We start from the raw sequence: 13008 nt of genomic DNA, 5'->3' as shown, positions 1-13008 counted from the left end.
ACCAGCCCATATTTGTTCGAGTGCACAGTCAATCTTCACAGATGCTAATAGCTTCCACACAATAATATTGTATTGTCCGCTACCCTGCAGTATTACATAGAATTTACAGCACAAAAGCAGGCCATTCGGCCCCACTGGTCCATGCTGGTATTTATGCTCCACACGAGCCTCCTCCCATCCTACTTATCCAACTCTATCGGCATGTCCTTCAAATCCTTTCTCTCTCGTGTACTTATCTAGCTTCCCCTTCAATGAATTTATGCTATTCGCTTCAACATGTGGTAACAAATTGTATATTCTCACCTCTTACTGGGTAAAGCAGTTTCTCCTGAATGGACAAAGTCCCGCTCAAATTTATATAATATAATTGTATATATTTAACGCAATAATGAAATCTGCGTCCTATTTTACAGATACTACAGCGTGGAATATAAATATGATGAAGCATGATTTACCGGATCAGCTTTAGATTCTTTCTTTGTGCCACGAGGTTCTCGAGCTGTGAAAATGAACTAAATGTGAAGCAATTTGCCCTTTCGCGGATATTTACATCTGAATTGAGATCTAATGCGCTCAGTGATTGGTTTCCTTCGAGTGCGGAGCAGAGTCCCTCGATACAAACATCTGTGAGACGGTTATTGTTCAGCCTGTATTACAAAGCGACAGAAGGTTATTACATGTCTCAGAACTCAATCGATGTTATTTTCAGAGGACATCAAAACAAGCAAAATAGAAATAAATTTACAACAGGGCTGGTGGAACAGATCTGATGCAACATGGACCTGAATGAATGGTGCAACATTTAATCAAGCAGAATTTCACTTACTCCAGTGTTTCTATTTTACAATCAGGTTTCTCCAGTGCTTCCCAGAGTCGAATCACTCCTGAATCTTTCAGGTTATTGTCGGTTAGTCTAAAAGCAGGGAAAAGAAATGTGTGTGAAGGTGATAGTATAGTACAGTAAACAAATCTACCCTGTGTACAATAGGCTAGTCCAATGAGTGTGAATGTGATGGTATAGTACAATGAACAAATCTACCCTGTGTACTCTAGGCTAGTCCAATGTGTATGAATGTGATGGTATAGTACAATGAACAAATCTACCCTGTGTACTCCAGGCTAGACCAATGTGTGTGAAGGTGATGGTATAGTTGAATGAACAAATCTACACTGTGTCCTCCAGGTTAGACCAATGTGTGTGAATGTGATGGTATAGTACAATGAACAAATCTGCCCTGTGTACTCTAGGCTAGTCCAATGTGTGTAAAGGTGATGGCACAGTACAATGAAGAAATCTACCCTGTGTACTCTAGGCTATTCCAATGTGTGTGAAGGTGATAGTATAGTACAATGGACAAATCTACCCTGTCTACTCTAGGCTAGTCCAATATGTGTGAAGGTGATGGTATAGTACAATAAACAAATGTACCCTGTGTACTCTCGGTTAGTCCAATGTGTGTGAAGGTGATGGTTTGGTACAATGGTTTGGCAGATCGATTGCTCGCTGCAGAACCCACCTGTTTCTCCTTTGCATTCGGTTCTGGTAGCGGGGAATTTGCGCAAGGGATAATTGGATTCCTTCTTTGGAGAGGCCAGCAGCAGTCCCGTTAAGTGCCCCACCATCTGGAGCATGTGCAAAGAGTGTGCAGGGTGCGTGGTCACCCATGTGACCCTTAAAATTGTAATCTGGGTGATATTTACCGTGTGGCACCCTAATCTCCATATACGAGACCGACTGTATTTGAGAGGCGGTTGAACTATGGGGCTGTCGATCCGATAATAACTTCAATGGAATTAACAATCGGGAGCGATTTAAAACGGGCTGCCGATTCGCTCTCACCCATTATTTTACAATATTGCCCAAAATCAAAATTAACCCTAATTTGCTAGTTCAGTTGAGGAGGGATTAAATTAGTGTGACAGGGGGATGGGAAACAAAGGGCAGGTTCAGATCGAGCAAATTCAGACCAGGAAACGGGAAGCAGAAAAAGCCGTTAGTGACGGAGTTAGCGATTCAGAAAGGCAAAAGAAGCAAAGGTTAAATAGTGTTCAGCACAGGAATTTGACGGGGTTAAAGGGGATATACTTCAATGCAAGGAGTATTACAAACAAAGCAGATGAGCTAAGGGCACAGATGGACACATGGCAGCATGATATCATTGCCATAACGGAAACCTGGCTTAACGAGGGGGATAACTGGCACCTCAATATCCCTGGATATAGAGTTTTCAGGCAGGATAGAATGGGTGATAAAAAAAGAGCGGGGTAGCATTATTGGTTAAAGAATCAATTACAGTTGTGAGAAGGGATGATATGCTAAATGGATCATCAATCGAGGCCATATGGGTTGAGCTAAGAAATAAAAAAGGGGCAGTCACACTACTAGGAGTGTACTATAGACCCCCGAATAGCGAGAGGGAGATAGAAGAACAAATATATAGGCAAATTTCTGAGTGCAAAAATAAGAGGGCAATATTAGGAAGAGACCTGAACTACCATAACATCAACTGGGGTTCAAACAGTTTGAGGGGCACAGAGGGCACAGAATTCTTGATCGGAGACCAGGAGAACTTTTTTAGCCAGTACATGACAAGCCCAACAAGAAGGGTTGCAATTCTAGATTTAGTCCTGGGAAATGAAGATGGGCAAGTGACAGTGGGTGACCATTTTGGGGATAGTGTCCACAATTCAGTTAGTTTTTGCATTATTATGGAGAAGCACAGAGTTAAATCAGGAGCAAATCTTTAAATTGGGGGAAGGCAAATTTTACAGAACTAAGAGGTGATTTGGCAGAAGTGGACTGGACACAACCATTTGAGGAGAAATCAGTGGCAAGCCAGTGGGAGGCACTAAAAAGTGAAATTCTACGGGGACAATGCAGACACGTCCCCTCAAATAAAAAGGGTGGCACTGCCAAATTTAGAGGCCCCTGGTTGTCGAGAAGTATACGGGCAAGATAAAGCAGCAAAAGAAAGCTTATGACTGTCACAGAAAACGAAATACTGCAGAAAGCGTAGAGGAGTATAGAAAATACAGGGATGACGTAAAAAATGAAATAAGGAAAGCAAAGAGAGGGCATGAAAAAATATTAGCTAGTGAGATTAAAGAAAACCCAAAGATGTTTTATCAGTACATTAAGAACAAGAGGATAGCTAAAGAAAAGTTGGGACTTATCAGGGATGATAAGGGTAACTTGTGTGTAGAAGCAGAGGATGTGGGTAAGGTTTTAATTAAATATTTTGTCTCCGTATTCATAAAGGAAAGGGATGATCCGGACGTAGTACTAAAAGAGGAGAGGTGTGAAATATTGGATAACGTAAAGAGAACGAGAAAGTTAAGTACTGGAGGGACTGGAATCCTTGAAAGTTGATATGTCAGCAGGGCCAGATGGATTGTTTCCTGGGCTAGTGAAGGAAGCCAGGGAGGAAATAGCAGATGCTCTGAGGATCATTTTCTAATCCTCACTAGATACAGTGGAGTTATCGGAGGACTGGAAGACTGCAAACGTAGTACCATTGTTTAAAAAGGGTATGAGGGAAAGGACGAACAATTATAGGCCTGTCAGTCTTACCTCGGTGGTGGGCAAACTACTAGAATTAATACTGAGAGATAGGATAAAATGTCACTTGGAAAGGCATGGTTTAATCAGGGATAGTCAGCATGGATTTGTTCAGGGAAAGTCATGCCTTACAAATCTGACTAAATTATTTGAGGAAGTGACAAGGAGGATTGATAAGGGTAGTGCAGTGGATGTTGTCTACATGGATTTTAGTAAGTCATTTGACAAGGTCCCACATGGCAGACTGATCAGCAAGGTAAAAGCCCATGGGATACAGGGAAATGTGATGAATTGGATCCAACATTGGCTCAGTAACAGGAAACAAAAGGTAAAAGTCAATGGGTGTCTTTGCGAATGGAAATCCGTTTCCAGTGGTGTGCCACAGGGCTCAGTGTTGGGTTCCTTGCTGATTGTGATATATATTAATGATTTGGAATTGAATGTAGGTTCCCAATGATTGGCAAATTTGAGACGACACAAAAATTGGTGGTGTAGTTGATAGTGAAGAGGATAGCTGTAGACTCCAAGAAGATATCAATGGGTTGGTGGAGTGGGTGGAAAAGTGGCAAATGGAGTTCAACCCGGAGAAGTGTGAGGTAATGCACTTAGGGAGGGCAAACAGTAAAAGGGAATAATCAGTAAACGGGAATATTGATAGGGGTAGAGGAAGTGAGAGACCTTGGAATGCATGTGCACAGGTCCCTGAAAGTGGCAGTACTGGTAGATAAGGTTGTGAAGAAGGCATACGGAATGCTCTCCGTTATTAGCCGAGGTATAGAATACAAAAGCAGTGGTATAATGATGGAACTGTATAAAACGCTGGTAAGTCCACAGCTGGAGTATTGTGCGCAGTTCTGGTCACCACATGACAGGAAGGACGTAATTGCTCTGGAGAAAGTGCAGAGAAGATTTACAAGAATGTTGCCAGGGCTTCAAAATTGCAGCTATGAGGAGAGATTGGATCGGCTGGGGTTGTTTTCCTTGGATTAGAGGAGGCGGAGGTGTGACATGATTGAAGTGCACAAAATTATGAGATGGAGCAGACAGGAAGTACCTGTATCCCCTAGCGGAGAGTTCAAGAACTCGAGGACATAGATTTAAGCTGATTGGCGGAAGGATTAGAGGGGACATGAGGAAAAACCTTTTTACCCAGAGGGAGGTGGGTGTACGGAATTCGCTGCTCGAATTGGTTGTAGAGGCAGGGACCCTCAACTCTTTTAAAACGTACCTGGACCTGCACCTAAAGTGCTGTAAGTTGAAGTGATACGGACCGGGTGCTGGAAGGTGGGATTAGAATGGGCAACTGGTGGCTCTCCGAGCCGGAAAGAACACGATGGGCCGAAAGGCCACCTTCTATGCTGTATCTTTCCTATGGTTCTATGGTTCTAACCCCGCTGTGCGCCACCGTTCAAAACGAATTTCTACCCCTCAGTGGCAGTTTCTCCTGGATCAGGTATAACACAGTCAGATACGGAGTAAACCCCCTTGAACTCTGTTTATTCAGGATCGGGTATAACAATGTCAGATACGGAGTAAAACCCCTTGAACTCTGCTTATCCTGGATCACGTATAACACAGTCAGATACGGAGTAAACCCCCTTCAACACGGGTTATCTTGAATCAGGTATAATACAGTCAGATACGGAGTAAACCTTTTTGAACTCTGTTTACCCTGGATCAGGTATAACACAGTCAGATACGGAGTAAACCTTTTTGAACTCTGTTTACCCTGGATCAGGTATAACACAGTCAGGTACGGAGTAAGCCGACATGAACTCTGTTTATCCAGGATCAGATATAACATTCAGGTATGGAGTAAACCCCCTTAAAAACTGTTTATCCTGGATAAAGTATAACAAAGACAGAAACGGAATAAACCTCCTTGACCTCTGCTTACCCTGGATCAGATATAACACAGTCAGATACGGAGTAAATCAACTTGAACTCTGTTTATCCTGGATCAGATATAACACAGTCAGATACGGTGTAAATCAACTTGAACTCTGTTTATCCTGGATCAGATATAACACAGTCAGATACGGTGTAAATCAACTTGAACTCTGTTTATCCTGGATCAGATATAACACAGTCAGATACGGTGTAAATCAACTTGAACTCTGTTTATCCTGGATCAGATATAACACAGTCAGATACGGAGTAAACCTCCTTGAACTCTGTTTAATGAGGATCAGGTGCAACACAGTCCGATACGGAGTAAACCTCCCTGAACTCGGTTTACCCTGGATCAGGTATAACACTGTGAGATACGGAGTAAATCACCTTGAACTCTGTTTAACCTGGATTAAGGTTAACACAGTCAGATCGGAGTAAACCTCCTTGAACTCTGTTCAACGAGGATCAAATGCAACACAGTCCGATACAGAGTAAACCTCCTTGAACTCTGTTTACCCAGGATCAGGTATAACACTGTCAGATACTGAGTAAACCTCCTTCAACTGTGTTTATCCTGGATTAGGTATAACACAGTCAGATACGGAGTAAATCAACTTGAACTCTGTTTAACCTGGATCAAAGATGACGCAGTCAGATACGGAGTAAACCTCCTTGAACTCTGTTTAATGAGGATCAGGTGCAACACAGTCCGATACGGAGTAAACCTCCCTGAACTCGGTTTTCCCTGGATCAGGTGTAACACAGTCAGATACGGAGTAAAACCTCTTGAACTCTGTTTACCCTGGAGGTATAACACAGTCAGTTACGGAGTAAACCTCCTGGAACTCTGTTTATGATTGATCCCGTATAACACAATCAGATATGGAGTAAACCTCATTGAATTCTGTTTACCCAGGATCAGGTATATCACAGTCAGCTACGGAATAAACCTCCTGGAACTCCGTTTACCCTGCATCAGGTATAACCCAGTCAGATATGGAGTAAACCACCTTCAACTCTGTTTACCCTGGATCAGGAAAACACAGTCAGTTACGAGTAATCCTCTTGAATTCTGTTTACCCTGAATCATTTATAGCACAGTCAGGACGGAGTAAACGTCCTTGAACGCTTTTTATCCTGGATCAGGGATGACATTGTCGGATATGAAGTAAACCTCCTTGAACAATGTTTACCCTGGATCAGGTATAACACAGTCAGATACGGATTAAACCACCCTGAGCTCTGTTTACCCAGGATCAGATATAATCCACATATGTCGTAAACTTCAATGAACTTTGATTACCCTGGATCATAAATAACAGTCAGATACAGAGTCAACCTCCTTGAACACTGTTTATCCTTGATCAGGTATAACACAGTCAGATATGGTTTAAACAAGCTTGAAAGCTGTTAATCCTGGATCAGGGATAACACAGTCAGATACGAAGGAAACCTCCATGAACTCTGTTTACTTGGTTCAGATATAACAGTCAGATACGGAGTAAACCTCCTTGAACTCTGTTTATCCTGGATCAGGTATAACACAGACAGATATGGAGTATACCACCTTGAACTCTGTTTATCCGAGATCAGGTACAACTCAGTCAGATACGGAATAAACCCACTTGAACTCTGTTTACTCTGGATCAGGTATAACGCAAACAGATATGCAGTAAACCACCATAAACTCTGTTTACCCTGGATCAGCTTTAACACAGATACGTCGTAAACCTCAATGAACTTTGATTACGCTGGATCATATATAACAGTCAGATGCAGAGTGAACATCCTTGAACACTGTTTATCCTAGATCAGGTATAACACAGTCAGATATAGAGTAAACCTCCTTGAACTCTTATTATCCTGGATCAGGTATAACACAGTCAGATATGGAGTAAACCACCTTGAACTCTGTTTACCCTGGATCAGGTATATCATAGTCAGATACGGAGTAAACCTCTTTGAACTCTGTTTATCCTGGATCCCGTATAACACAGTCAGATGCGGAGAAAACCTGCTTGAACTCTGCAACAAGTTTTCTTTGACTATTATTTTAATGAATGTATCAACGAATTAAATAAACAGTTTAACACTTATGTTAAAATAGTTAGCAGAGGAATCTGATAAAGAGTTCACAAAATTTTGGCACCCAAAGATGAAATCAATAATTTAGAATTTACATACATTTTAGAATAGATAACAGCAGATTACTGGTGGTGGTGAATATATAACAGCAGATTGCTGGTGGTGCTGAATATATAGCAGCAGATTGCTGGTGGTGGTGAATATATAACAGCAGATTGCTGGTGGTGGTGAATATATAACAGCAGATTGCTGGTGCTGGTGAATATATAGCAGCAGATTGCTGGTGCTGGTGAATATATAACAGCAGATTGCTGGTGCTGCTGAATATATAACAGCAGATTGCTGGTGGTGGTGAATATATAACAGCAGATTGCTGGTGGTGGTGAATATATAACAGCAGATTGCTGGTGCTGCTGAATATATAACAGCAGATTGCTGGTGGTGGTGAATATATAACAGCAGATTGCTGGTGGTGGTGAATATATAACAACGGATCGCTGGTGGTGGTGAATAGACAGCAGCAGATTGCTGGTGGTGGTGAATATATAACAGCAGATTGCTGGTGGTGGTGAATATATAACAGCAGATAGCTGGTGGTGGTGAATATATAACAGCAGATTGCTGGTGGTGGTGAATATATAACAGCAGATTGCTGGTGGTTGTGAATATATAACAGCAGATTGCTGGTGGTGGTGAATATATAACAGCGGATTGCTGGTGCCAGTGAATATATAACAGCAGATTGCTGGTGGTGGTGAATATTTCACAGCTGATTGCTGGTGGTGGTGCTTCAGTTCCGAATCAGGGTTTGCAGTTTTAAAATAACTGAGATGTTATCAACAAAGTGTTAAGGGGAAAATGGTGCCAGTAAAATGCTGCAGGATATGGTTGAATTACATAGAATTTACAGCACAGAAACAGGCCATTGGCTCAGCTGATCAATACCCAAATGCTTCACACCAGCTTGCTCCCACTCTTCCTGCATCTAACCCTGTCAGCATATGTCTCTATTCCCTTCTCCCTGGTCTACTTATCTCGCTTCCACTTAAATGTACCAGGAAGTGCACTCAATGTGTAAGACATGTCAAATATGATGTCAATGATTTGCATAATTCACGACGGACATTCTCAGCCTGATAGAAAATAATAAAGTTATTCTGAACTAACTCAAGTTTATGCATTTATTTGTAGGGAGACAATGATTTCCCGGATTGCGGGATAGATTTTAAGCACTCGTTAAATTTCGTTCAAAATCGTTGAGTTCTAGTAGAAATTTGCTCCGACGTGTAATGTGCAGACTGCATCTAATTTGCTTTGCTCAATTCATTTCGATAATCACACACCAATTTATGATTTAGCCTAGTTCATGAAAATAACCTAAAATAAAGTGAGAGACATGTTTTCAAGGATATAATTCAGTAAAATACCTGAGCGTTTTACACTTGTGGAGCACTGGTAGAATCCTCTGGATTTGGTCATCTTCAATCCCACAGTAAACTAAGTTCAGTTCCTCGATCATTTCACAGGGCTCCAGGACTGTCGCCAGTACTCTGCAGTCCATCAGATTTAATGGAACACCGCTAAAGTCAGTTGTGTTCTTTGATCCGATTATCTCTCGCATCAGCTTCCTGTCCTGAGATTCATACAGGAGATAGAACGTGTTCAGAAGTTTTCTTTTTCTCCACTCACTGTGCACGTTTTTGAAATCTTCTTCCAGCTGCGCTTTCAGCCAATCTTTGACCTGCAGGGTTGAACTTTCAAGAAAGAGACCCAACTTCTCTTGTAGCTGCTGAGCAGAAGACGACGAGGAGAGACCAATAAGGAAACGTAGAAATATCTCAAACCGACCACCACTATTACCGTACGCTTTATTCAAAATGGTTTTTATACCCTCTGGAGGTGACTTCAGAAGGAATGAGAGAGCCGCGAGAAACTCCTGGATGGTGAGGTGAGGGAACGTGTGGACAGCAGCCTTGGATGAGGGATCTTCATCCAGGATTTCCATCATAAACCCGGAGGTGAACTGTGAAGGCTCGAGATGGTGGCGACGGAAATCATCAGCATAAAATACCAGCTTTTTCTTGCACACTCCCTCATAAGCCATCGCGCCGATTTTTTGTAAAAGTACGCCTCGGTTTTCAACGCTGCATCCCCACCGGTTTAAAAGGCTAGCGATGTAATTTGAAAACAGATCAGAGACAGTTTTAGGCAGTGGTGCCTCGAATCCTTTGCCCCGTTTAAACAATGGCTCGAGTGTAGAACAGATGATTCGACAGTAGCAAGGATTAAAGCACAGGGTGTACAGGATGTCATTCTGCTTTACGTAAGCAAAGACTTCGTCTGCTAATTCCTGGTTTCCAAAAAATCTCCGAAAATATTCTCCTCTTTCTTCCTCAAAGAACCCCAAGATCTCCACCCAGAGATCGACCTTAGCTTGATCCAATAACTCCAGGCCAATGGGTCGGCTCGTAATCAGAACCGAACAGCCCTTCAGCACTTTCCCCTGCACCAGACACCGGACAATATCAGACACTTCACAACGACACTCGGGATCGAAACATTTGTACTCAGTGGCCGCGTTTCTGTGTTGATCAGTGAAATCAATCGTCTCTTCAAATTCATCCAAACCATCAAATATTATCAATATGTTATTTGGTTCTTCCCAAACATTCTGAAGGTGCTTCTGAAAATAAGGATATGAATCCAGAACCATTCGGTTCAGACTTGTCCTCTTTCCTTTAACATTCAATTCCCGAAATTTAAAAAGAAATACAAAGTTGAACTGTTGATATATTTTGCCTGCGGCCCAGTCATGGACAATCTTCTGCACCATGGTGGTTTTACCGATTCCGGCAACACCTGTTACCACTGAGGTTCCACACAGGCTCGTTCGACCGAAACTACTTCTAAATAATTGATCGATCCGAATTTTCTCCAGCAGTTGTTGAACGTTCAGCTTTTGCCACTTTTCGTGCTCTGCGCCTCGAGACAACAATTCATGTTCTAGAAGCGAGCGTTGACGAGGAGAAGAAATAATTTTCAAATCTGTGTATCTGTCAAGTGAAACGATCCCTTCATTGTCACCAGGTTCCACGATCAGCTTCTCACATTGTTTGCGGAGAGTTTCTTTATGTTCATTGTGAATCTCTTGATAAGGAACATCCCCAAACCAAGAAAAAAATTCCAAGTTAAATACATTAATACAATATTTGACAATTGGTGTAAAGAAGATTGTTCAAATTTGAGAATAATACTTGATTTGAAGCATAACTAACAAGTAAGAGACATTTCACATTCGCAATGTTCTTTCCTATCATCTTTCTCCCATAATGCTGCAGGCCGGCTCCACCTACAGACCCCATCTCGACCTCGCTCAACCTTCATTCTTCATGTGTTAATCTGGGTGACTGTCAGATGACTAATATATCGTGAGAGAGAGAGGGGTTTCATAGCGGAATATCAATCTTTCCAACAGGGGGCAATGGATAGCAATAGAGAAAAAAGTCATCACTTAAAGTTACTGTGACTGGGTCACTTGATATCATGTTAACTTTGGGACCTTTTCTTTTCTTCGCACGGCCCCTGCTAATATATAAATATTTTCGACTATTCCCATGATCCTAAACTCATTTCCCGTTTGAACACCCATGACCATTTTCTAACTGCTACTCACATATATATATATATATATATATATATGTGTATATATATATATATATATATATATATATATATATATATATTTCCGACCCACCATGCTACCCATAGCTTTGCACATTAGGGGGAAAAATCTCTTTTGGCCCTTATTCCTTGCATTACTTCCATATTATTTCCCTCTGTCACTCCTTTTCCCGAATGTGTATGATGTTCCATATACTATATACAGTTTGGCCAAGCATTATCCACTTTTCTCCAGTGGTTTTCCCTTTAAAACTACAGTCCAGGCTCAAACGTCGCCTTCTCAAAATGTGCGAATTTCAAGCTGAATATTTCTATTATAATCAAAACGTTACAATCTACCATATTGAGCCCACCGTTGCACGTTGTTCGCAGTCTCTGACCTTTTTGACCATCTGCTGCTTTATGCTTAATATCAGATCCTGCCTGGCAGGTTCCATGAAGTAATTGTCCCAGGTAACAATCTAATATTAGAACCAAGTTCCTGTTCTCACTCCTATTGCACACTTTAACGTACTTCTAATCTATTCCCGGTGTACTGAAGTAACCCATTTCAACTGTCTGTCTGTTCTTGTACATGCTTCTTTTATCCAATCACAAGGTTCTTGCACCAATACCACCTCCTGAAATGGTTAGTCGATAGCAGGTACTATTCTTAGATTTCTTCTCTTCATGTGACAACATTTCCAGCTTAACCCTACTTGGACCAAATAGGCAGCTTCACCGGGTTATAATAAACTCTTTCACATAAATGTTTACACCACATCCCAGTTTGTTTTTCCTTTCTCTAAAATAATCTATGTTTCTTTACATGTAATCAACCGGGCCATTGTTGGGTCTAGTCTCTGTAATTCCCATGATACTATCGCCTCCCTGTCTGGCAAATGTATCCAGATTTCCCGTTTCATTCTTAAGACTTCTAGTATCCGTAAAAAGAGATAACTCTGAGTCATCCATTTCCACCACTGACTGGACTGACACATTCATTTCTTTTGTCATCATTTGCGGTATGGTGACACCCTTATACTCTGTAGATTTATGTACTGTACCTGTGTCGGTCTTAAAGATCCCTCTCCCAGCGTCTGTGTTGTAGCACAAAATCCAGCTTCACTTGCTTTTTCTACTTTCATCATTGTTTATATACTCTTTGAAGGCCTTTCATGGCCCACATTATGCATCTTGCACGCATCGCTAGTGTAGCCTAAGTTCGATGGTACTCCACATTTAATTAAGACTAATTCGATCTTACAATTACAAAGTCATCATAAGATCATTACTCGTTGAATGTGCATGCGCTGCACATTAGCAATATTTAGCAAAATATACAACGTCATGTGACATGATAAACAATGGTACTGTCGAATATCAATCAAAAGTACTTCATTTACAGTATAGCGCATCAGATCGCCCTGTCGTCGTGAAAGGCGCTATATAAATGCAAACTCTTTCATTTGTATTAACTGAAGAGCGGTTCAATAGAATAGGAAATGTTTCAAACATCACGTACCTTCCAAATAATGCGGTACTTTTGATCCTATTTGGCTCCTGCTTGCTTCTTCTGGCAAATTGCTACCTATTGGCAAATGTAAGATACTGATTTACCATTAATTGAATAGTACATACTGTATTAAGGAAAACATATACTTTAATATTGAACTGCAGTGAAAATGAACCCGCTAATACCTTTATCTTGTATTTCTTTCAGTATTCCTCTCAGCTTTGGCTTCGTATCCTGCATTTTGTCAAATATTGCCCACATTGCTCTCCCTGATTCAGCTCCTCCTTCGAACACT

At 41.3% G+C, this 13008-nt stretch overlaps 1 protein-coding gene across 1 annotated transcript; it reads right to left on the bottom strand.

Annotated features, from left to right (window-relative positions):
* Positions 1–451: 451 nt before the first annotated feature.
* On the bottom strand, positions 452–12348 carry LOC137313912 (NACHT, LRR and PYD domains-containing protein 3-like). The gene is made up of 7 exons (XM_067979637.1): positions 12243–12348; positions 8965–10684; positions 8305–8362; positions 6084–6254; positions 4256–4287; positions 827–913; positions 452–647 (listed from the first exon to the last, which is right to left on the bottom strand). Exons 1-7 carry the CDS (start codon positions 12346–12348, stop codon positions 452–454), a joined length of 2370 nt encoding a protein of 789 aa, XP_067835738.1.
* Between the last annotated feature and the right edge of the window lie 660 nt (positions 12349–13008).

The sequence above is a fragment of the Heptranchias perlo genome, unplaced genomic scaffold, assembly GCF_035084215.1.
Source record: "Heptranchias perlo isolate sHepPer1 unplaced genomic scaffold, sHepPer1.hap1 HAP1_SCAFFOLD_49, whole genome shotgun sequence".
Taxonomy (NCBI): Eukaryota; Metazoa; Chordata; class Chondrichthyes; order Hexanchiformes; family Hexanchidae; genus Heptranchias; species Heptranchias perlo.
This window is presented reverse-complemented; position numbering and strand designations above follow the sequence as displayed.

Excerpts from the sequence above, each read along its gene's own strand:
- LOC137313912 (XM_067979637.1), bottom strand. The coding sequence starts at position 12,348 with ATGATGAAAGTAGAAAAAGCAAGTGAAGCTGGATTTTGTGCTACAACA. Across the intron at positions 10,685-12,242 it reads ACAGTACATAAATCTACAGA|AGATTCACAATGAACATAAA; the intron begins GTATAAGGGTGT and ends TTCCTTATCAAG. Across the intron at positions 6,255-8,304 it reads ACCACCACCAGCAATCAGCT|GGTAAACAGAGTTCAAGAGG; the intron begins GTGAAATATTCA and ends TTATACCTCCAG.